Genomic DNA, 26,995 nt, shown 5'->3' on the forward strand with positions numbered 1-26,995 from the left:
ATGTTTGATCTTCCAGTGAAGGAGGACACAGAAAAAGAGAGAGACAGAGACAGAGAGGCAGACAAGGCAGAAGTCTCCCAGACTGCTATGTAGTCTAAGAAAGATCCTGGAAGCTGCGAAGAATTTTCAAATCAAAGTTGGCTAACAGATGAGCTCATATCTCCCAGGAATGGGGTTGCCCTACTATCCTTGCCAGTCAGTGACTGACAGAAAGCATGGAAGTCATGACCTCAGAGTAAACGCAGTCATGGATTTCAAAGTGTTGCAGCTGGGCCTTTGGTCAAATACATTCTCTATACTCCCCCAGTACTGCAGATTGTGCCACATATATGCAGTAGGATCTAGGACACCAGAAAAAACCTCTTAACCCATCTTTTAACAACCTCCATAACTATTAACTTCTCACTGTAACAGGATAGGAAGAGGAAAAAGGGAAGACATCAAAGTAAAAGCAAATGTCATTTCAATATTTAACATAAATCCACAAAGTTTTCACGGCTGTAAATAATGCACCAAATATTTTATTTCTCTCGGTAGTTCATATGCAAGTGATACACTTTTAAAACATTTTTTAAAACACATAAGACGTTATACTTTATCAGTGAATTATTTCTGTCCCAGGGGGTTCAATCAAATTAAAATTTTATAGTCTGAAAGTTTATTTTTAAGCCAACTGAGTTGACAAATTTATAGGTTTCTATAAATTATTTTTTCTTAGTTCAATGCTTTGTACACACCATCAGTAAAATATAATTTTGTAAATATTTAGGACCATGTCAATAGCTGTGATTCACATGAAAATATAATCAGATATCTCAAATTCCTGATTAAGTCAATTTCAAAGACATAAAATACCAGCATACTTGCTATGAAATTCTGTTAAAAGGCTTCTTTTAATAAACTCTAACCACTGATAAAGAAGTTCTGTTTAAAGCTAGAAGTTTTATATATGATACTTTTCTTCACAGAAAAAAAAATGATGAAAAGGCAGTGACCACCATCCTACATCACAGATGAAATATTTATGAGTCTATATTAAATAATAACTAGGAAAATTTTTAAAAATTTTAAGGTCCATCTTATAAAACATGAATAAAGATAGCAGAAACATTATCACACAATAACAAAACAATATAAACCAAATGTCTCCACATCTTCATTGCATATTTCAGTGATTTGAAATAAATGCCATGTTAAAAACCATGAGCAAACTTAAAAATTTACCAAGGAAACTGAACTTTTAGCATTTTAAACAAAGTTTTAATAGGCAATATATATCTGATCAACATAGGCAAGATGCATAAAAGACAAAAATAATACTGCATAGAAATGATTCTCATAGGCCTGCTTTCTCAAAAATCACATCTACTAATTATTTTCCAAAGTATTGTTATATATGCCTTATTTTACTTATATATAAAACAACTAGAGACTTTTCTTCTTCCTAATAAGTATTTAGAATACATTTCTAGGTACCCATTAAGTGTTAAGATACCCTTAAAAATCTTTCAAGGCATAAAAAATGATTTCTGGCAATATAAAAATATTGAATTTTTCATATTTCTGTGTCTTGAAAAACTTAAAGTGCAATATTTTCATGTATCAGCAAATTATAATTGTGCCATATAAGTGCATTTTCAAAGAGCAAGTAAATAATTTTCAAAACTTTGTGAATGTTATATTACAGAGAACAGAGGTGTCTTTATATTATTTATAGTGCAAGAAGAAAAAATAAGCACCAATGTGAAGCATATTTTTATTAGGAGAAAACAACTTTTTTGGAGAGAAAAGAAGAAACAACATTTCTCTCTCTACTGGCTTTTTCTTCAGTCTATGACCTGGTTTACCAAAAATGTTATCTTGGTTCAATTATTGAACAAATTACTTTTAAATATTCAGCATTTGTCCATGCCTATAAACTTTCAAAGAACACCAGTCATTCTAAGTTCCTTCCTTATTCTGCAATAAAGACTTTAATTAAAAATAAACCAATTGTCCTTTGCTTCACAATTTTAACATTAATGGAAATTTCACTCTGAGTTTAAAGTGGTGTTTGAGGATCTGACTCATTCAAGATGGCAGTGTAAAAGTGGACTGCTAACATAGTTACAAAATTATAGTCAAAAGTAAAGAGAAAAAAAATGAAAAACAATACTAGGTATTCTACAAAAAAAATTCTAAAAACTAAAGGAATGCTTGCAAAATTCTCTTTTGCAAGATAAAGAAAAGTGATATATAGACAAGACTGATGATTGCTTTTTCTCCCAGTAGCAGCCCCCTGGATCTGTGATTTTTTAAAAGGGTATTTGGGGCCTGAGAAGTTTCAGGGATGATTGCTTCATCAGTTTTTGCTGGTGTCTCATTGACTGCGCATCCTCAATGGCATGATAAGCTTTCTGTAAAATAAAACATTTACTATAAATTGTAAAGACAAGTACAGGCTTCTTTGGCGGAGAAGAAAGGCACAAAAACAAGAGTTGGAGCTCTGCAAGCAGGTTCATTAGCTAAGGACAAGAAAAGAGTCCATACATGCAATGCAGAATAAACCCTCTGCCCTACTAAGACCACAGTATATTATTTAAACTTGCACAACAATTAAAAGCTACAACTGAAAAGTCTTTGCAGAGCAATGTATATCATTAATTTTAACAGATCCCTTTAAAAAAAAATCTTTCAGCTAAAAAACTGAGTAGGCATTCTTTAAAATAAATTACCTCTGCTGTGGTGGCATTATGCAGGTAAATTTTCCGGATATAGCCTTGATTGGCACTGTCTTTTCTGAGGAACAGACCCTGCTCCTATTTCAAAGAAAACAATAATAAAAATTATTCTGGAAAAGAAAAAAATTCATAACCTTTAATTGGATGCTTAAATGTCAACTCTATTTTACAACTAGTAGACTAACCAAATACACATATTCAGGTATGATAAGAAATAAATCATTTTGGTACAAGCATAGTGGTTCCACATGTGAGTTGTTAGAATTTATGAAATTGGATGAGTATACATCTATCTGTATAAAATAATGGCTTTCTGCAGGCTATGATAAATAGCCTACAGAAACACCACTTGATAACTCATCACATCTGACAAATCAAAAAACCCTTCCTTCATTTCCCTTGGCTGATAGATAAAATTCTTATATAATGTAAAATACATCGAGTCAATTCTCACCACTGATGTCAAAGAAAAGTGATAACTGAGAAAACTGTAATATATATGCAGAGTGACTCCTTCCCAGTTTGAAAGCTGTGTTTCATATATTAAGGTGCTCTTTAAATTCTGACACTCTACAATGAAGCAAGGCTAATATACAAAATGGAATGGTATCATGGTAGTTCCTTTAATTCATAAACTTCTATGAAAAGTAAACAAATTAAATGGTAATAGCACACGTGCATCTCTAAGTAAATTTTATGATGATACATGTTTTTTAGATAGTTTCAGTAACAGAGAGAACCTCATTATTGGTTAGGAAAAATACATACTATAAAATAACCATCTTTACAATGACAATTTATAGTTTTAAGGAGATAAAGATAAAATTATATCATAAATAGGGGCCTCCCTGGTGGCACAAGGGGCTGAGCACTGCACTATGAAGCAATCTACAGTCTCTGCAGCACGAGTTTGATCCCCACCCGGCCAGGAAGAAACCCACATGGTGAGGTAGACCTCTCCTGTCTCACCTGTTGCTCCCCTCAGCAGTGTATTTCAGTCAATCTGCCTGTTCTGTTCCAGTCTCTGGTGGATCCTCTCCCCCTCTCACCCCCCAGAATCTCTGGCCTGTGCCCCAGCTCTTGTATGCATAAATAAATAAATCTTCTTAAAAAATTGTATCAAATAAAAATTGTGTATTTCAAAGTAAAGGGAGTCTAGGAACTAAGCAAGAGATGGAGTATCATTTTTGCTAATTTTTGCTAATTATTCATTATGCAATTAAATGTTCTTCCTTAGAAAATGATGCAGAGGGAAGATATGAAAACGTTATTACATACTTAAATTATATTAGCATTCAATAACTTTAAGTGTTACAAAACATGACTATTTAAGACATAATATTCCTAATTATCTCCTAAAAAACAGCAAAGAAGTAATGTTGTCAGAAGTATCTATAGTATCTAGTAGCAAAATAGGTATCCATGTGAGGTAAAACAAAATCTCCTATTTACTACTGCTTTAGCCAACCAAAAAGGAAGTATCAGCACCCTAACTCTTTCTTTTTTCTTTTTCTTTTTTTTTTTTTTTTTGGTGTAGAAGAACTTGGGTGTGCCAGCGGTAAGGGGGTAAGAGGATTTACCAGAGAGAGAGTGGGGAGCAGAGCAGGTGGATTTATTGAAATACACTGCTAAGGGGAGTAGTGGGCAAGACAGGATAGGTCTGCTCCTGCCATACATGGGTTAGCTCTCTGTCCAGGGATGTAACTCAGGCTGTAGAGGTGATGATAGCACTGAAACTTAATCCCTAGGCCACCAGGCACACCCAGCACCCTAACTCTCATGGCTAGACTGGATCTTGTACTTGATGCAATCAAAGACTGTCAGAATAAAGTGCAGTACAGGGCCTCCCCTGGTGGCACAGCAGTTGATTGCTGGGCTGCAAAGCTGCCCACAGCCTCTGCAGCGTCGGTTTGATACCCGGCTACCGGCGCGGGTCCCACATGGCGCACAGACCTCTCCTGCCATGCCCGCTGCTCCCCTCAGCAGTATATTTCGTCAGTCTCCCTGTTCTGTTCCCCACTCTGGCTCTGGTGAATTCTCTCACCCTCCAGCGCTTCTCACTGTATCCAGTGCTTGTATAAATAAATAAATACATAAATCTTAAGTGCAGTACATACCAAAAAAGATTGTATCTTTCATTGCATCTCAGCATATAATAATGAGCCTTCAAACACTTTATGAAGCAGCTAACTATAAAACAAAGTCAGAAAACTGGTTCTCACTCAATTAATGAATTCTTTGCTCTGAAGGAATGACTCATAGTTTCTTACCTTAACCGAAATTTTTAGCAGATTTTCACTGACACTAGGAGGAAATACAAAATCTTCAAATGGATACTGCCAGTCTGTGGACATATGGCCTAGGATTTCAACTTCCTTTATGCACAACACTCGCCTATTTTGCAAAAGGAAATAAAAACAGGTAGTGATAAAGATAGTTAATAATTCTAATATTTTTTCTGCTGGATGGTACAGATAGCACTCAGTCAGTATGCAATATAACCAGGCACTTGAAAGGGTATGCTTCACATGAAAAAAAAAATCTAGAGAACTGTCAAATAAAAGCAAATATGGCACCTACCAAGTAACAAACAAGACTCAAAAATTCCCCTTCTGCAAATCTTGCAAAATTCAGGAAAGTGAAATTTGTTTTCAAACTGACCAAAAAACTGAAATCATTTTTGGAACACAAAAGAACAGGCTATATTCTTTTTTTTTTTTTTTTATAGAGGCATGTTTTATTTTATTTATTTATTTGTTTGTTTGGTTTATACATGCACTGGGTACAGTCAGAAGCGCAGGAGGGCGAGAGAATTCACCAAAGTCAGATCGGGGAGCAGAACAGGCAGAAGGACCGAAGTACACTGCTGAGGGGAGCAGCGGGCGGCAGGAGAGGTCTGCGCGCCATGTGGGACCCTCCTCCGGTGGCCGGGGAGCAGCCGGGGATCGAACCGGCGCTGCAGAGGCTGCGGGCAGCTTCGCAACCCAGCGCTCAACCGCTGCGCCACCGGGGAGGCCCAACAGGCTATATTCTTATCTGGGAAGTAAGAAAGGCAGAAATGCTGAAAATGTTTTACTTAGAAAATTATTAATTGCTCTTTACTGTCAATCACTTAAGCCTTCCAGTCAAGAAAGAACGTGCAGAAATGTCACAAACCTCAAATGTCAGCAAAGATGCATGGTAGGCCTATTAATAAATATCAAGTTTGAACACTTTTAACACCAATATACTATATCACAGAGTATCCCATTTTACTCAACAGCAATTAAAAAAAATCATATAACGCTTAAAGGGTATCCACAGTGATTTCCCAGTCCGTGGCTCAGATTAATTACTGATATAACCATACTAGATTCTAAGGTTTCTATTATAGAAAGCAAAACTAGGGAAACAGAAAAACTATTAATTCTACTACTATCTGGGGTGTTAGAAACAAAGAAGAGTTTCGTTTGAGATGTACTCACAGGTTAGAGGGGGAAATAAACATGCAAATAAATGCTACAGCCCAGCTAGATAAATGCAACAGCAAAATGTGCACTACATTCTTTTGGAGCTCAGGAGAGAGGACAGACTGTGTTAGTAGAATAGAAGACAAAAGATTCTTCAAAGAAAGGCTTTCTTTTGGTGGGAAAGGGAAATGATAGACTAAACAAAGGGAATAGCACATTGACATACACAAGAGTTAAAAAAAAAAAAGGGGGGGGGCCTCCCCTGGTGGCACAGCAGTTGAGCGCTGGCTGTGAAGCTGCCTGCAGCCTCTGCAGCGCCGGTTTGATCCCCGGCTGCTCCCCGGCCACCTGAGGGAGGGTCCCACACGGCGCGCAGACCTCTCCTGCCGCCCGCTGCTCCCCTCAGCAGTGTGCTTCGGTCCTTCTGCCTGCTCTGCTCCCCGCTCTGGCTCTGGTGAATTCTCTCACCCACCCGTGCTTCTGACTATACCCAGTGCTTGTATAAATAAATAAATAAAATAAAAAATTAAAAAAAAAAAGGAAGATTTGTAGTACAGTCTCTAGTTGAAGATATATAGAGGTAAAAAAATTGGATTAGTGCCAAATCTCAATGGAAGGGTTTTTTATCTATTTCGTTTGCAATTTTATGCAACTTCGACTTTATCTACAGGCAACGGAAAATGACGGAATAAAGTGTCTTAAGAGCCATGGCTCTAGTAGCCAATGGAGAAGAGGTGGGGCAGACTATCAAGATAGGAAGTTATTGTAATAGTCCAATTAGGAAGCAGAGAGAACCTCAATTAAGGCAGTGGCTATGAAAAGGGAGAAATAAAAATTTGATTCTAGATATTTACAAGGAGAGAGTTGAATAAACTTGGTGACTAAGGGAGCACGGAGACTGAAAGAGACCCCTGGCACTCTATTTCTTTGCAGAGGTGCCACTGAAATGTTGGGCTTGCTTGTGCCTATGGTGCTGTGCACAGCAGGAAGTCCAGAGTCCCTAGCAAGTCCCTAGCACAGTCCACTAAGCGCCAGTAGTGCCCTCCAATCATTGTGACAACTCAACAGCACCAGAGTGTAAGGTCATAAATCTGAGTTGTTTGAAGGTGTCAATTTTATAGTAATATTTTGTTCAGCAATAGAAAATTAATAGTTTTTAACTGTTCTCCCTGCCTCCATTCTGATTCTGCTCCAATTCAATGACTGCCAGAATCTATTTAACCTACAAACCTCATCATATTACTCCCTACTTAACATGCCTTCAGTGAGAAAGAAAAAAAAAAAAAAAAAAGAAACTTATTTGTTGCATATGCCTCTGGGTGAAAGCTGTGATACTGAACAATTACTGACTATGCCTTAAAAAAAAAAAAAAATTAGTGGGCCTCCCCGGTGGTGCAGCGGTTGAGCGCTGGGTTGCGAAGCTGCCCGCAACCTCTGCAGCACCGGTTCAATCCCCGGCCACTGGGCGAGGGTCCCACATGGTGCACAGACCTCTCCTACTGCCCACTGCTCCCCTCAGCAGTGTACTTCCTCAGTCTGCCTGCTCTGCTCTCCCCTCTGGCTCTGGTGAATTTTCTCACCCTTCTGCGTTTCTGACTGTACCCAGTGCTTGTATAAATAAATAAAAAATTAAAAAAAAATTAAACTTAAAAAAAAAATTAGTGGTCTTCCATCACATTAATAAACCTAAACCCTTCCAATGGCTAAGCAGACACTATGACCCCTGCTTCATCTCCTAATACTTCCCCATGAAGTTTTTACTATCTAGCCATTCCAAGCTGATCTTACTAAGTGCCAGTTTTATGCCTCTGCTTACCATTAGTTCACCTTTATGACAGCTCCATTTGCTACAAGACTCGGCTCAAATACATCTTCAGTTAGAATGTCTCCCTAATATCTTCCCCATGACACATTGGTTCCTACTTCACTGGACCAAGAGCTTTCCCTTTGTCTTCAGAGTCTCTGTACATTACTTTCCCCTAACACCTACCATACTGAGGTCATTGATAACTGGTAGGTTTTCTCCTTTAGAGGGGGAGGAGATGGATGATATAAATTTCATCTCTGTGTCCCTGTATCTGTCATAAACTGATGGTGCAATGGACTAAATGTTTATGTTAATGTTATCCAAAATTCATGTTGCATCCTAATGCCAAGTGTGATAGTAGTTGGAGGTGGGGATTTTGGAGGATGATTAGGTTATGAGGGTAGAGTCCTCATGAATGTGAATGAATGCCCTTACAAAAAAGAGGCCAAGAAAATTCTCTTGCCCATTCTGCCTTGTGAGGAACACAGAAAGACTACATCTATCTATGAATCAGGAAATGGGACCTGACTGGACATAGAATCTGCCAGAATCTTGATGTTAGATTTCTCATGCTCCAGAACTGTAAGAAATAAATGTATGTTGTTTAAGCCACTCAGCCAACAGTACTTTCATTGTAACAGTCCAAACATATGAAACAGATGAACAAATTCCTAAAATAAATACTATGTTGTTGTTAAAACTGACAAGTGGAGCTGCAGCCTAATGAATTCATGTCATGAGAACTCATATTTTGTTTGTAAAAACTATTAAGAAAAAAATATTAGAATCAAATTTTGGATGAATTTCAATGTGAAAAAATTAAAATCCTGATAGGAAAAAATCAATATATAATCATTAAAATGTTAATGATACATTGGGTAAAAAGAGCTAAAATCATTAATTTATAAACAATGCTTTACTGACTTTAAAGAAAATCAGTAAGAAAAAGACTAACTGACAATGAGCAAAGAATATAAACAAGCAATTCACAGAACAGAAAATATAGATGGATGATAAGTATATAAAATAGTCATACTCACTAGCAATCAAATAAATGGTAATTAAAACAAATACATTATCTTCTACCCATTAAGTTAGCAAAACAAAAAAGTTTAAATGATAATTCTTAGACTTAGCAAAACACACAAGAAAGAACACTCATATATTGTCAGTTGCATTTTAAAAAAACTGATACACTCTTTCTGAGAAGATAACATGGGAATATATAAAAAGCACCTCAAAAACCTATACAACTTTTAAATCAGCAATTACACTGATAAAATTTATCTTAAGGAAGTAATTATAATGAGAAAGATGTTAAAAAAAGACAACTACACTGACATGTTTATAATAATAAAATATTGGGAAGGAGAAAACTGAATGTAAGGTAGCATTTGAATAAATTATAGGATATCTATAAATACAATTTTATGTAATTATAAAAAAAATTCTCAAGGAATATTTAAGAGTTTGAGAAGGTATTCACAATATACATTATCAGGCAAAAACAAAAAAAAAACCCTACATTAATTAAGCAGGCATAATGCAATTTTTTGGTACATAATTCTTATAAAATACATATAACTGCAAAAATCTGATATAACAGCTACTATCTTTGGATGGTGAGACTGCTTCTAAAGGCCAATTCTAGGGGATCCCATTCCCAGGAATAAACCCAGTCTGTGGCCTGTTTTAGTAAATAAACTTTATCTACCCCAGTTCATTTACATATTGTTATAGTTATTTTCCCATTAGAAGAAGAGCGTTTACAGTTGGGAAACACATACAGCCTTCAGAGTTTAAATATTTACTATGTGTACTTTTAAAAAGATTTCATTGACTCCTGATTCATATCACCTACACTGAATAAGTATAATGTTAGCAATAAAAAAGTTATTTTATAAATACTAATTTTGGAAGAAATACAATTTGTATGTAGACATTAAAGGTCAAACAGATGAACATTTATCTACCTCAGTCAAAGATATACCTGTTAGAAAGAGTCTAGTAAAGGTAAAAGGAGACCAAGGCAATATACTATTTAGGAATATTATTTTACTAATTGCCTCCTAAAAAGTTCTTAAGTAACTAGATTTAAAATTACTATGATGAGAGGGGCGGAGCAACATGGTGGCGAGGAGACGCTGCGACTAAGATCTCCCATTAAAAAAAGTTAATAGGGAGGAAAAGCAGCAGGTCCCAGTGAGAACTGGGACACGGAAGATAAACAGACGACTCCAGCAAACTACCCGAAGAAGAAAGTTGCCATAAAAGAGGACTAGAAGGGAGGAAAGCGCAGAACCCTGCTCCCCTCCCCCACCCAAAGAGTAGGCACTACACAGAGAGGAGGAAAAAAACAAACTAAAACGACCAACAAGAACAAACTACGCAGGAAGCGGGACTGTGAGTGGAAAGGAACTATTGCAGCCACCACACCCCGTGAACGGGAGCTGTGGAGAACCCTGCAGGATTCGCACGGCGGTGAGCTCCAGGCGCCATTAGAGAACAGCAGAGACCACGGAGACCCGCACACAGCCCAGGCCGGCCGGTAAGCTTGCGCGGAAAAGCGGGGCGCTGGAAAAGCAAACGCGGATCGGGATCACGGCTGCCCAGGTCCCTGCGCCTGAGACCTAGGCTTGCGGGGAGACGCACGGGGTCCCTCAATGAGGTGAAGGTCCCTCACTGAGGTGAAAGTCCCTCACTGAGTAATCAGAAACCAGGCACCCAGACACGGGAGTGGGGTGCAAAAGGCGCCATTGCTGTGGCCACTTAACTGGGCTACAGCCCGCGTCCTGGACCTGAGGGCTTTGGAACTGAGACCTGGGGCACGAAATTCGGGGTGTGGGCTCTCCACGATGGTGGGGCACAAGTCAGACACAGCACCCCAAAGCCGTTGAGGTTTTCCTTAGCATTACCACTCTGTTCCCTGCCACACGGGGTGAAAAACACAGCTCCCCAAGGGCTCTAGGTGAGATCTCTGGCGCCACCTAGCGACCAGAAAAAGTCACTAACACCTTTCTTCAGAAAAGACCACTTGACAGGCAGAAGGCGGAGCCCGTGGCCAGCTGGGAAGTTAGCCCACCCCAGGCCCCTTCAGACCAGCAGTCTGAGCCCACAGGGGGAGCGGGCACCCACGGCCAGGGCAGACCGGGCACGCAGGAGAGTGTGCCTGAGACCGGACGTGCAGGGAGTGCGTCCCGCATCGCCATTTTAGAACAGGGACATTTCTTCAGTAAAGACTGCCTGCAGAAGGCTCCCTCAGGAGCCAGAGGTGCGCGGGGAAGCTCGCCCAGGCCAGGCCCCTTCTGGCCTGCAGTCCAAGCCCAGAGGGGAACAGGAACCCACCACCGGGGCAGACCAAGCACACAAGGGAGTGTGTCCCCACATCGGCATTTTAGAACAGGGACCCTTCTTCAGTAAAGACTGCTTGAAACCGACAGAGGGCTCCTGGAGAAGCCAGAGGGGAGCGGAGAAGCTTACCCAAGATGCCAGCCAGTCCCAGCAACACAGTATCCCAATGCATACAACAAATTAGAAAACAGACAGTAGGGAGTAGAAGAACCACACGCAACCAAACAACCCCTCAGGAAAAAACCACCTCCCAGATTGTAATGACAGTAACTTGGAAGAACTTCTGAGCCTTCCAGAAAGAGAATTTAAATTTGCCATGATTAAAAAAATGGCAGAACTCATGAAGGAAATTGAGTCCCTAAAGAGGGAAAACAATGCTCAGAAGAATGAAATTGAGTCCTTAAAGAGGGAAGCAAAAGAAACGCAGGGGATCAAAGAATTAATGGAGGAACTAAAGAACTCTGGGAAAAGCAATGAAAGCAGAATAGATGAAATGGAAGAACGAATAAGTACTCTTGAAGACACAGAAATAAAAAGAACCAAAACAGAAAAGGAAAGAGAAGTACAAAGGAAAAAGAACGAAGAAAGACTTCGGGAACTATATGACTCCATGAGGAAAGGAAATATAAGAGTTATAGGAATCCCAGAAGGAGAGGAGAGAGATGTAGGAACAGAGAAAATATTCCAGGAGATAATTGAAGAGAACTTCCCAAATGTGAACAAGGAGCTGAAAATTGATATACAAGAAGCAAGAAGAACACCAAACTTCCACGACGAAAGGAAAAATACAGCAAGACACAAAACAGTGAAGCTCCCAAGAATCCAGGACAAGGAAAAAATAATGAAGCTGACAAGAGGGAAGAAACAGATAACATTCAAAGGAAAACCAATCAGGCTGACATCAGACTTCTCTGAAGAAACACTACGGGCAAGAAGAGAGTGGAGGGACATAGTCAACAGACACCAAGAAAACAGATGTCAACCAAGAATACTCTATCCCGCAAAGCTCTCCTTCCTCTATGAAGAAAGAATAAGGACCTTCCCAGACAAACAGAAACTCCGGAATTTCATTACGACTAAACCCCCACTCCAAAAAATACTACAAGGAGTCCTAAAGCCAGGACCTCAGAGGGATGAATAACAACGAAAGAAGGCCAAAAAAAAAAAAAAGTTATTAAAAGAATAAATAAAATCAAAGGAAAGACAAACACAATGGCAAATACAGATGCTAACATATCAATATTAACCCTAAATGTAAATGGACTAAACTCTTCAATAAAAAGACACAGAGTTGCAGCCTGGATTAAGAAACAAAACCCAACCTTTTGCTGTCTCCAGGAAACACATTTAGCTACAAAAGATAAAAATAGACTCAAAGTTAAAGGATGGAAAACAATCCTACAAGCAAATGGACCAAAAAAGAAAGCAGGAACGCTATACTTATATCAGATAAAACAGATTTCAAACTCAAAAAAATAAAAAGAGACCCCAATGGCCACTACATTATGATCAAGGGGACAATACTTCAAGAAGAAATAACACTCATTAACATATACTTACCAAACGAAGGAGCGCCAAAATATATCAGACAACTGTTGTCCTCTCTGAAAACAGACATCAGAGAAAACACATATGTAGTGGGAGACTTCAACACATCACTATCAACAATGGATAGATCAACAAGACAAAAAATAAGTAAAGAAACTAAAGCTCTAAATAAGGACCTAGAGCATTTAGGCTTAACAGACATCTATAGAACACTAAACCCCAAAAAAACGGAGTACACATTTTTCTCAAGCGCACACGGATCATTCTCCAGGATCGATCACATACTGGGACACAAGACAAACATCAACAGATACACCAAGATTGAAATCATACCAACCATCTTTTCTGACCATGAAGGCATCAAGCTAGAAATAAACCATAAAAAGAAGGCAAGGAACTTTCCTACCTCATGGAGACTAAAAACCACACTACTGGAAGACCACTGGACTAAAGAGGAGATCAAAGAGGAAATTAAAAAATTCTTTGAATTGAATGACAAGGAGGACACCAGTATCCTAAATGTATGGGACGCAGCAAAAGCAGTAATAAGAGGAAAATATATAGCAATAGAAGCTCACATCAAGAAACAAGAAAGAACTCAAAGAAACAACCTAATCTCGAAGCTCAAAGATCTAGAAAAAGAACAACAAAAAAACCCCAAATCCAGTAGAAGAAAAGAAATAATAAAAACCAAAGCAGAAATAAATGAAATTGAAACTAAAAAAACAATCCAAAAGATTAATGAAACCAAGAGCTGGTTCTTCAAAAAAAATCAATAAAATAGACAAACCCCTAGCCAGGCTCACAAAGGAAAAAAGGGAGAAAGCACAAATAAACAGGATCATCAATGAAAGAGGAGAAATCACAACGGACACAGCAGAAATCAAAAGAATAATCAGTAACTACTATGAACAGTTATATGGAAACAAGTTCAACAATCTAGAGGAGATGGACAAATTCCTACAACTCTACAATCACCCAAAGCTAGATAAAGAAGAAATAGAACACCTAAACAGACCAATTACAATTAGCGAAATTGAAATGGTAATCAAAAACCTCCCCAAAAACAAAAGCCCAGGACCTGATGGATTTACAAATGAATTCTACCAAACATTCAGAGATGAATTAGTGCCTATCCTTCACAAACTCTTCCAAAAAATTGAGAAGGAAGAGACAATACCAAACACATTCTATGAAGCCAACATTACACTAATACCAAAACCAAATAAGGACAACACAAAAAAGGAAAACTACAGGCCAATCTCCCTAATGAACACTGATTCAAAAATCCTCAACAAAATTTTAGCTATCAGAATCCAACAATGTATCCATAAGATAATTCACCATGACCAAGTAGGGTTCATTCCAGGGACACAAGATGGTTTAACATCCGAAAATCAATCAACGTTATCCAACACATCAACAAAAAGAAATATAAAAACCATATGATAATGTCAATAGATGCTGAGAAAGCTTTCGACAAAGTGCAACACCCATTCATGATAAAAGCCCTTGAAATTCTTGGGATACAAGGAACATACCTCAACATCATAAAGGCCATCTATGACAAGCCAACAGCCAGTATCATTCTCAATGGTGAAAAGCTGAAAGCAATTCCATTAAGATCTGGAACAAGACAAGGATGTCCACTCTCACCACTGCTTTTCACTATAATACTGGAAGTCCTAGCCAGAGCAATAAGACAAGAGAAAGACATCCAAGGAATCCAAATAGGAAAAGAAGAAGTCAAACTATCACTGTTTGCAGATGATATGATAATATACATAGAGAACCCCAAAAACTCCACAGAAAAACTAATTCAACTCATCAATCAGTTCAGTAAAGTGGCAGGATACAAAATCAACACACAAAAGTCAGTAGCCTTCCTATACAAAAACAATAAATCTGAAGAATAAAAAAAAAATCCCTTTTATTATCGAAACAAAAAAAATCAAATATTTGGGCATAAATCTAACAAAAGAGGTAAAGGACCTATACAAAGAAAACTATAAAACACTGTTAAAAGAAATAGAAGAAGACACAAAGAAATGGAAAGACATCCCCTGCTCATGGATTGGAAGAATAAACATTATTAAAATGGCCATCCTACCAAAAGCAATATACAGATTCAATGCTATTCCAATCAAAATTTCAATGTCATTCTTCAAAGAAATAGAACAATTATTGATGAAATTCATATGGAATCACAAAAAAACCCCGAAAAGCCAAAGCTCTCCTGAAACAAAAAGAAGGAAATGGAGGCATCACACTCCCAGACTTCAAACTATACTACAAAGCCATAATCATCAAAACTGCATGGTATTGGAACAAGAAAGTACATACAGACCAATGGAATCGAATAGAAAATCCAGAAATAAACCCACAGATTTATTATCAACTAATCTTTCACAAAGGAGCAAAGACTATGCATTGGAGCAAAGAAAGTTTGTTCAATAAATGGTGCTGGGAAAACTGGGTCGCTACATGCAAAAGAATGAAGCTTGACCACTACCTCACACCATACACAAAAATCAACTCAAAATGGATTAAAGAACTAGACATAAGACCTGAAACCATAAAATACATAGAAGGAAATATAGGCAAAACACTACGTGATTTGCACATCAAAGACATCTTTACAGACACATCACCCAAAGCAGTGATAGTGAAGTCAAAGATAAACAGCTGGGACTACATCAAATTAAAGAGCTTCTGCACAGCAAAAGAGACAATAACAAAAACAAAGAGAAACCCCACCAACTGGGAGAATATTTTTGTACACAATACTAATGATAAAGGACTGATCACAAAAATCTGCAAAGAGCTGATGAGACTCAACAACAACAAAGAAAATAATCCAGTCAAAAAATGGGCAGAAGAGCTAAAAAGAAACTTCTCTGAAGAAGAAATGCAAATGGCCAACAGGCATATGAAAAAATGTTCAACATCACTTGCCATCAGGGAAATGCTAATCAAAACTACCATGAGATACCATCTTACACCAGTGAGAATGGCACATATTAAAAAAACTAGCAACAACAAATGCTGGCGAGGGTGTGGAGAAAAAGGAACTCTTCTGCACTGTTGGTGGGAGTGCAAACTGGTCCAACCACTATGGAGAGCTGTGTGGAGATTTCTGGACCTACTAAACATAGAGCTTCCATATGATCCAGCAATTCCACTCCTAGGTATATACCCAAAGGACACAGAAATATCAATTCCAAAGAGCACCTGCACCCCTATGTTTATAGCAGCACTATTTACAATAGCTAAGCTTTGGAAACAGCCCAGATGCCCAAAAATAGATGACTGGATCAAGAAGATGGGGTACATATATACCATGGAATATTACTCAGCATTTAAAAAAGATAAACACATGCAATTTGCAGCAACATGGATGGCGCTGGAAGGGATCATGCTCAGCGAAATAAGCCAGAAAGAAAAAGAAAAATACCGGATGGTCTCACTCATAGCAGGAATCTAGAAAACTTAAATAAGGGACCAGGAAAATGAATAACTGTAGGAAAGTGAAAATCAAAATCAACAAAAACTATGAACCAGAGACACTTTTTGGGGGGTGGGGGGCAGGAGGGGAGGGACTGGGGTCAGAATGGGGGGGGTTGAAATTGTATGGGGAATAAAAAATAAAATTTATTATTAATTAAAAAAAAATGTGGGATATTGACAAACACAACCAGATCATTATATTTATCAGTAAACTTGAAATAGCAATAAAAATCTTTGCAATAAAAAAAATTAAAAAAAATAAAATTACTATGATTTCTCAATTTACTTGAAGAAAAAAAAACCTGATGCATAATGTATTCTCACAAATGACTAAATCAAGCAAATGTTAAAAGTTTATTAAAAAAAACTGATTTCCATTGTATAGTGTTGAATTATATAAAAGGCATACAATTTTAAAGTGAATTAACATATTGCCATTGTCAACTAACTACAACACACAATGCAAAATAAGCATGGCTTTTGGTTTAATCTAATGAATACAATATAAAAATAAATGATTATGTGTTAAACCTGCAAAAAAAGGCTTCTAGATTGCTTTGCATTTTTACTTGCTAAATAATGAGCAAACTAGATGACAAATCTTTGAAAAAGTTTGTAGCTTTAAGCCTGAATCCTGTCACTTTAGTTTTCCTTTTTTTTCTTCTCATCAAATTATATTTAAATCTAATCTAATGAAGACTTTGCTTTTGCAAGTACTTTGCCTTAGTCCTACAAAATATCAAGATATAACTTTAGAATGTTTTGAAAATTATCTACGCATAGTTGTCATTTTAGGATAAGTGATCTAGGGTAACTCTCAGGAAAATAAACTTAATAGTTTAGTCCAAGTTATTTTATTGGAAAAGATGTCTGCCAATTCCAAAATACATGGAAAAAACTCACATTAATAATACCATCCTTCATAATAGGGTAGTGTTCCAAAATAAAATCAAATAAGCAAAAAATGATTTACACTCAGTTATCTGAGATTCCTTTAATAATTTTAAGAAATATAAATTAAAGGATCTAATATTTAAAATTTTGATCTTAAAATGTAAAATATTTCTCATGAATTGCAACACAGAATATTATTTTTAAGAATGACTGTGGTATTCAGTGAGGAAATGGTCTCTATATTACTTCAATATAGTATTTTTAATTACTTTGCCCACATGGACTTCATTATTCTTAATTCTTCTCTCTGTGGATTCCAAGGTTTTAAGGATTTATCTACCAAAAAATTTGCATGTATTAGGAGCATGGCTACTTTTTATATTTTTATGTTGTTTTATATTTTAACTAAAGATTAATAATAATAATAATAATGTAAAATTAAATACATTGCTACCATTGTTTGTGTTACTAATGTGCAAACAAATGAGCACTGACAAAGTGATTTATGAATTCTCCTTCCATAACTGGATTTACAATTCATATCTATCAGTATCACTACTGCACTTAGGGAATCTATCCTAGATTCTGTCTTTCAGTAGTTGTCCAACTTGAATAAGTCCCTGAATCTTGTTAAGTCTCAGTTTCAGCATCTCCAAAATAAGAGGTTGGAGCAGATGATCTCAAAGGACCTATCCAGATATGTATTATTGTGATTCTATGACAACTAACATTTGCAGTTGAAGTATAATTCTCCACATTCTTTGCTACTGTAGTCCCCAAAATTTTTATGATCTACATAATATGCATTTGAAAATATGTGATTTGAAGTTAATACCTATTTGTAACCATAAGGAATGTCTTCTTGCTCCCAGAAATAGCACAGTGGTACCGGTAAGTCTCTCCTTCTAACTTTTTGACATGATTCTGAAAAGAAAACAAGACTCAAGATTTGGCTAGTAATGCATCCAGATAGTTATTTCTAATACTGTACATCTACTAATTTACTATAATAGTTTAAAACAAATTATTAGAAACAAAACTTCAGTTCTACTTATTGGCATGTAAAATGAGAAAAATATTCATAGCAAGCTTATAAGTAACTTCTATTATGCCTTAAAAGACAAATATATATCAAATGCTTACTAAATGATGTGATAAGATACATCTCATACTGTAATAACTTAGGCATTTTAAAATACCAACTAGAAACAATCACATTTTAATTCATGAGAATATGAGCATACACTAATAGAAAAGTGCAACACTAGCACCGCAAAGATTATCAACCTGGGGTCCCAGAAGCACTTGAGATCTACAAACCTAAAATATGTCATGAAATTCTGAAAACGCAGTTCTGCAACTTTTTCATAGGACAATTCATATTTTTCATCAGTTTTTTCAATAGGATTGTGATCCTTCTTAAAGGTTAAGGGCCACTGATTTATATAGAGGCAGATATACAATTAATAAAGTTCAAGATAACATATCTAATGTTTCTGAATATTTGGTCTTATAGGTTAAATATATAAAAGAAGTACATGCATGTGTCAAATTATATTTCTCACAGAAAGAAAATGTAACGACAATATCACTACAAAGAGTTTTTAAGACATCAAATAGCTGGCACAATTTATTGTTAAAGACAATTACAAGCATAAAATAATTCAAGTATAAACAGCAGCATGTTAAAATACATATTTTTCATTTCAAAACTACTGTGATTTAAACTAGTCAACATACACATTAAAAACCAACAAAATAGTTATTTTATAAGAAATGCTAATGAAATATTATTAATCACCATATCTATAATGCATGGTTAAAGGTCAGATGAGCTAATATATAAGAAAATACAGAATATGAACATACCTAATAAATAAGAATTGAACATTTTAAAACTAAGAATACAACAATATCATTAAAAGGATAATATAATCAATATAATCATAAGCAGAGAAAGTACTATTATGTCAATGCTTAAATAAACTTTTTAAAGATCCTTGGTCCCCAGTCACTCCTTGTCAATTATGAAATGCTATGAATAAGGAAGATCACTCCCCAAAGAACTGGGGTCTCATCTTCAGAATGAATCTCAGAGGAAAGTGTAACTTGTTTTACATCTTACCTGTGTAAATTAGTTACATTTTTAACAGTTATACCTTAATTTCTTTAAAAGGAAAATCAATATAATAATTTAGTATATTTATTTTTGGCTTTGAAGTATGTTAAAATATTTAGATTTGAGGTTCAATATACAAGAATTACTACCTGCTTTCCATCCTGTATGCATTTTCATTAGTTCTTAGGCTCATGTGCTTTAAACTGTCATTGAAAGTTTTTAAGCAGACATTTTGTTTTCAACACTACTGAAAACCCACTACACTCTGAGATTCAGAGTAAGATGGTCAGTCACTGATGGCAGCGGGAGACCAGATTAGTTGCTAAAATATTCACTCTCCCTTCCCAAAATGCAATTTGAAGAATTTACAATATTTAGCCAAAGCAATCAATTTTCAAGTAAATTCTAAGGTAAGTACAAGATATGAAATAGCAATGTGAATACTGATGTTTAATACAGGATTATTATGTTAGTAAAATAAGAGAAACAACCTTAATATCAAGAACTGGGGAATGATCAAATATACAATGTAAGGCTATCTCAATAGATGGTAATGTAAGAATTAAGAAAGAAGCATTTCTATAAACATGGAAAATGTAACTAAAAAGGAAAAGGACTCAACATTTTTAATATTATATGATCAAAAGTATGTAAACCACACTGAATTTTAAATAAAAACTGACAATATATATTATATATATGTATATAAATATGTGTGTATAAATAGTAATTACCCTAATAATTGAACAAAAGATAAGCAGAAGAGCATACCCTATGAAAACATAGCATATGATTTAGTAACTAAGTGTTAAAGAATCCAAGGAGATATTCAGGAGGAAAAGAAAATGGGATAAATCAAAGATTCCCAAATCAATTATTTAGAATGTAACCATATTACAGTAAGAACTAGGAGAATATATCCTTATACACCAGTGTTCTTTAATATTTACATATTCTGTTATACTTGGGCCCTTAAAAGACAGAAGTCATTTGTTTTGTATATTCAGCATTATCTACATAATCAATAAATGTTGTACCCAATTGATAGGCAAGGGATCAAACAGCCTAAATTTCTTAATTATCCATGCCTACCCTTGCCACCCAAGGAATGAAAACCATCAAATCTTCACATTAATATACAATCTATTTCTTCGGTAACCACAAGAATATGCAAAAGTTTAAAAAACTACATTGTCAACAAAACTAATAAATCAGGTAAGATCACTATATGTGATCTTATCATTTCCAGCTACAATGATTTTAAAATTTCTGTAAGTTTTGTGCTTATTGACATGCAGTTGCTAAAAGGGAAATCACAAGGGAAGTTTAATAACATAAAGAACTAAACAGTAAATAAAGAAAAATACTTTAATAAGATACGTGATTTCCCAAAAGTTAAACGTCTTTAAAAATCATGATATATCCAGGAAAATTAAAAACCATTACTTTTACCTAAGGAGGAAGGGCAATTATTAGTGATGATTTAAGACAGCATCTTGAATTAGTTATTGTGCTTGATTCTCATAGGAAATTGTACATGCAGTGACATTTTTGCCAACCCTCAATTATCTAGGCACAAGAAAAGTTTGTCAGCTACAGTTTTAGACTGGTCTTTGGATGTCACTCTTCTTTATAATGCTTCAATGTATTCTTTTGATACCTACAGTTTTAAAAAATACATAATTCAGCTGAATGTATGTTAACAATTTCGTTATTTTAGAATGTACAAAACATTAAATCTAAGGTTATACTTGGTCTCAATTTGGGGGAAAGAATGAGGGTTGCTAGATAAGACATTGCTAAATCAAATTAAACACTATTATCACTTATAAAAAAGAAATGAAAACAAATTACTTTGAAAATTAATCATAGTATCGCTTCTCAGCCTTTTGGCTAAGATCAAGTGAAAATCAATCATGGAGGTACTAATTTAAAAATGATAATTTGTAGTTATTTTTGTTCCTATTAAGATAGTGAGTCCTTAAAGGACACTCTTATCTTAAAGGAAAAAGCAAAAAGGAGAGGTTTTTAAAAATAAATATATCTGTAAATTTCAACTGTCAAAAAGAAATTTACCTAATTACATGTTCAACTTCCATATATTAACTAAAACTAATACTTGTGAGATACATATAAGTAACAAGGAGATTCAATTTTTGAACAGCATAAATGCTAAAGGCTGAGAATACATGTAACCTAAATATAAAATGATTGCCATTTATCTAGCAAGGACACTAAAAGATTAAAAAAGAAGAAAGAGATTGTGGGAACATTTCAAAATTCATGTGCTAGTTTCTACTTGATGTTTAAGAACAGAACCAGAGCAACTGATACTTCAATTACTAAAACATATGCCCCAGTGAAAAGTCCCATAATTTGAGTAAATTGATCTGTGAAACTTAAATTATGTAATTCCATCATCAGGATTCACAAACATAAATAATGTACAATAGGATGGGTGTAATAATTGTTCTATTTTTTCAACTTTACTTGAAATGCACATGAATACCATAAAAAATGAAATTTTTAAAATGATAATAAATGTGTTTGCTTCTTAGCTCAGTAGGTCACTCACTAAATGCAAAAGAGTGCTAATTTCCTGAATTCTTTGATATTTTATATTGATGTCTTATTCCTGTACAGTATTATCAGGAATATCCCTTTTTTTTTTTTTTTTGCAGTCAAGTCACTATGATAAAAAGTTCAGATAGAGGTGAAAATTGCCAAGAAAATTTCATTAAAATGCACTCTCAATCTGAATAAATCAAAGACAGTCAATTAATACCACAGTTTGTTTTGATTTTAAAGGATGAAATCAAGTAGTAGTATAGGAAACATTTACTCCTGTATATCCAGTTCTTGCTGTGTAGGCAGAAAAAGAAAGAAAATAAAGTTAGAAGCATGAAGAAAGATAAAATGTAACCACATACAATAAAAACCAAAGACAAAGAACAATGGAGAATTATTTCATTTTATGTCAAAGTAGGAAAATGATAACAAATTTACTTGGGGGGAAGTAGAGAGGGTAGATAGAAATTTATATAGGTATATATTATTTAAGTACAGTAAAGTTGAAACTAAAATAAAAGTCCAAAACTTTAACCTTTTTCAAGATTTAAAAAGATTATAATTGTAAAAAATCTGTTTTTCTCTCCTCCAGCTTTTTTTCACCTGGATAAATCTAGATTTACAGAGTAGTCCAAATACATTAATTTGGTTGGAGAAAAAAGGAAGCGGTAAAATTCCAGTAAATAGTCACAAAGCAGGAATCCAAAGTTAATAATGTTAATGAAATGAACTACCACACAGTGATCAAATATGTGACTCCTTTAACATTATCCTTTCTGCACAAAAAAAAAAGAGCTTTGCTCCTGTGCAGAAAAAATTACATTATTCTCATTTAACATGTTACACATGTAACATATATAATCAAATTCTATAAACCACGTTCCTTGTGTAATCCTAGATTATGGAGCAGGAACTTAAAGAACCAGCCCTGAAATTCTGGTCCTAGAAATCTTTAAAGTTAAATTTCATTCATGACCATGAGGAACAGAATTCATACCTCAAATAAATCAGAGCCCTCGGATTCTTGTCTGTCATATGGGCGAATTATGCCATCTTCATGGATCATGCGAGGGGGACGGAGACTAGACACTTCCTCAGTTGATTCTGCTGCCCTGTATAAAGCAGGAGAGTAAGTATAAGAAAATATGTGAGAAGCTTTCAAAATAATAAAAACATTTTTATTAAACACCTCATTCATATTATTTAATATTGATAAAAAATAATGAGTACACTTAATTTGCCAAAAATAATGTGACAAGTATTAAAACCAAGTGTTCCCAGCTTCCTCACCTTATATTAAAGAAAATGTCAAAATAATAAAAGCAAGGACTAAGTCATGTACTCATTGAGGTCTTGGTGTCTAGCACAAGGCAAATGCTGAATAAAAGTTGAGCCATAAAAAGTGTCTTTTTATTCCTTCCTGGTGAAAGGTCATGAAGAGGTAACAGCAGGTAAAATATTTAACCTATTTATGTATTCATAGCAGCAATTAGCACACAGATAATACTGTGCTCTTAGTTACCTCTGAATTCCTTGGAAGGTACTGCTGGCCATATCAATGATTCCACCAGTTGGACGAGCCACAGCACCCACCAACCCTTTCCCAATGCCTTTAAAGAATCCAGCAGCTCCTTCCTTTTTGGCACCTTCAAAATGACAAAGAATATATATTTTAAAATAAGCAACTTTGGACTAACAAAAGCCCAAGCCAAAACTCTTTTACCCAGGAAACTTCTAGATTTTGGCTTTCTAAAGAAGTAAAATTTCATCCCAACATATAAAATAATGGCTCTTAAAGTGTGCTAAAACGCAAATTATGAGACCAGACCTACTGAATTAGAAACTCTGGGAGGCAGCCCACAATTTGTGTTTTAACAAGCCCTCCTAGTAATCTTCCTATACTAGTTTGACAACTACTTATCAGGAGTTTAATCAATAGCTGTGACTGCAGGTCTAAGAACTGATGAGAAAATATTCTTTTAATGTGGGTCAACTTTTCAAAAAGTATACTTCTTTTAAAATAAATATTTTATTGAATTATAATATACCATATTACATAGCATATTATCAATTACCATATAATTTACCCATTAAGGTATACAAATACAGTAGTTTTAGAATATTCAATAGTGTAACTATCACCACAATTAATTTTAGAAAATTTGTACACCTTAAAAAGAAATTCATTGCCCATTAGAAATTATTCTCTATTTCCTCCTAATGCAAACCTATGCAATTTACCTCCATTCCCCTCCCCCAAACCCCAACCTAGGCAACCACTGATTTACTTTCTATTTTGATGGATTTACTTATTCTGGACATATCCTGGAAATGGAATCAAACAATATGTGCTCTTTTGGGAGTGTTTTTTTTTTCCCACTTAATATCATGTTTTCAAGGTTCATCCATTTTGTATTTGTATCAGTACTTGCTTACTTTTTATAGGATATATCACATTCAATGTATTTACTTATGCAGTAGTTGATGGATAATTGGGTTGCTATTAAATACTGGTTATTGTGAATAATGTTTCTGTGCATGTCTATGAACAAACTTTTGAGTGAAAATATTTTCAAATCTTTTGGGCATATACCTAGGAGTGGAATTGCTGGGTCATATATATTAATTCTATGTTTATATCCAGTTTATGTCCAGTCAGTTGTGAAATGACTATTCTTCCCTTATGGAATTTTCTTGGTATCCTTGTCAAAGATCAGGTGACCAAAAACAAGGGCTTGATTCTGCAATTTTATTCAATTTATCTATATGCTAGTACCATACTGTCTTAAGTCACTATAGCTTTGCAGACATTTTTTTAATTGGATAGTATAAATCTTCCAACTTTATTCTTTTTCAAGACTGTTTTGGTTATTTGAGGTCCTCTGAATTCCCATATAAAAGTTTTTTGCAAAGAATTGAGATTTTGACAAGGATTGCACTGAAGAAATAATTAAAAAGTGAGTCAATTACTATTGGCCATACAAAGGAATCTATTTTACCTATGCCTTGTTGAAAATAGCATTCAAAATCTGAATCATAGTATATTATCTACATTTCTTAAACAATTGAAGGCTATGAATATAAAATTAGTCAGTGAGTCTCTTAATTAAAGACCTAGCAGCAATGACATCACAGTTACCAAGCATCACCTCTTTAGACCATGTACAGGAAGGGAACACTTGCAACCTACCTTCCACAGGTTTTGTTATTATTCCAGTCACTCCACCAACAACTCCCTGGAAGAGAAATCAATCATGAAGGCAAAGAATGGAAGGTGCTTAATTTAGACCAACCACTAGAGGTCTCTACAGACATACTAGAAATACTCTATTTTTCACTTCAATAACATTGCACTATAACAAATGTTTTAGCTGTGCAGCACTACTAATCAACATGTATATATACTACAATAATTTTTTAAGAGAACTTACTTGATAATGTGAAAATACACATATAATTTAGAACTAAGATTTTTTAAGTATCATAACAAATTTTAAATAGAGCACCCTGCAGAAGTAAAATTTTATGACGGAAAGAATGTTAATCAAGTCAAAAGACTCTAAATCTGGCTCTGGCATGAATCAGTTATATAACCATGGGTAGTTGATTCCATTTCTTTAAGCCTCAGTAAAATAAGTGAAGAGAGCCCCCAAAATTACTAGGATCTAATTATCATCAATTTTAATGAGATAGTTTTGTAATTTAGTCTAAGTATAGAAGATTTTGCTAAAGGACAGCAAAAACCAAATAAAACATTTTTAAGATAATACACAACACTACAAATCACTGGCACACAAAGTAGTTACAGTTTCCTGAAATTATTTCCAAAATTAAAACAGTAATATTTTTATATTCTTAATAATTGTCAAGTAATGGTAGTAATGAAAACTCTCTGTTTATTATATAAACATGCAGAAAGAGAACTGCGGATACACACTATAATGAAAAGATTAGGTACCTCCGGGAAGAGGTGAGAGGTGATCAAAGAATATTTTACCCTATATAAAGCTACTTTTTAAAAGGAGACTCAGAGGTTCTTAATTATTTATAAGGAGACTTTATCTATTATTGCCTGTGTAATTAAACAGTATGTATATAATACCTGTATAAATTTTTAAAGTACTAAAAAGTAGGGAAAGGCAGTTACTGGTTTTATAACACTTCACTTCTACACCTTCTTCCTATAAAAATACCAGTTGATGACTTTAAGAACTCCTCCCACTAGTTACCATCATTTACCATATGTCTTTTACCTTCTCCCTGGGATTTGCAGGGCAGTAATAATAAGGAAGGAGAACAAAAAAGGAAAACAAAAAAGACTGCAATTTATCACTACAGGTATTCTGACAGACCTTTACCCACAAGAAGCATTGTAAGTTACAAATAACCAAAAAGAATAATAAATTCTAAAGTGTATTAAAAAGTTGAGGGTTTCTTGAAGATTCAGCAGGGGACATACACGCAGGAAGCCCTTTCCTCCTCTAGCTAGACTGTCTCCAAAATCTTTAGGCTGTCGACCCATCTCTTCTCTTCTTTTTTGCTGATACTCCTTGTCCATTGTAATTGCTGCCAAGCCTTTTCCGACAGAACCAGTGATTCGAGATACAACTCCTGCTGCACCACCTGTAAAAAGGCCCAGAAAAGTTATATTGTTTCCCTAAAGAGCCTTACCACAATAGACAGTACATGATTGTTTTAAACTAACAGGTGATTAAAATTCTGAGTCATACATGAAAGTGCAGAAATTAATTTTTCCCCTTTTCCAATTATCGAAGAGAACAGAACTGTTTAAAATATTTTTTTGTTAAAAATGTTTTAATACTACAGAGACATATAAGAAATCCCTAGCAAGTCAATGTTAAATTATTTTCCACCTAAGAACAAGGGAACACGTCTTTTAAAAGGGATTATTAGAAAAGTGATCCCTCTTTTGTTAAATGTAATCATTTGTTTTACACAAAAAATGCATTTTATAACTATAATATACATTATAGTACTATCTACATATATACATAAACACACAGATACATGA

The 26,995-nt window shown here is 35.1% G+C and overlaps 1 protein-coding gene across 1 annotated transcript in view; it reads right to left on the reverse strand.

The window, feature by feature from the left end:
• Nucleotides 1–2,294: 2,294 nt before the first annotated feature.
• The window catches only part of VPS13C (vacuolar protein sorting 13 homolog C), a gene marked incomplete at its 3' end in the record, with an annotated part of 165,273 nt that continues 140,572 nt past the window's right edge, over nucleotides 2,295–26,995 (reverse strand). The window contains exons 78-85 of the mRNA XM_084239974.1: nucleotides 26,423–26,586; nucleotides 25,154–25,199; nucleotides 23,486–23,609; nucleotides 22,961–23,075; nucleotides 18,112–18,200; nucleotides 4,991–5,114; nucleotides 2,715–2,798; nucleotides 2,295–2,396 (exon numbers count right to left, since the gene is read on the reverse strand). Of these exons, the coding sequence (XP_084096100.1) occupies nucleotides 2,295–2,396; nucleotides 2,715–2,798; nucleotides 4,991–5,114; nucleotides 18,112–18,200; nucleotides 22,961–23,075; nucleotides 23,486–23,609; nucleotides 25,154–25,199; nucleotides 26,423–26,586 (848 nt within the window). The remainder of the gene's footprint in view (nucleotides 2,397–2,714; nucleotides 2,799–4,990; nucleotides 5,115–18,111; nucleotides 18,201–22,960; nucleotides 23,076–23,485; nucleotides 23,610–25,153; nucleotides 25,200–26,422; nucleotides 26,587–26,995) is intronic.

Source organism: Talpa europaea, assembly GCF_964194135.1.
Source record: "Talpa europaea genome assembly, chromosome: 8".
In the NCBI taxonomy this organism is placed as follows: Eukaryota; Metazoa; Chordata; class Mammalia; order Eulipotyphla; family Talpidae; genus Talpa; species Talpa europaea.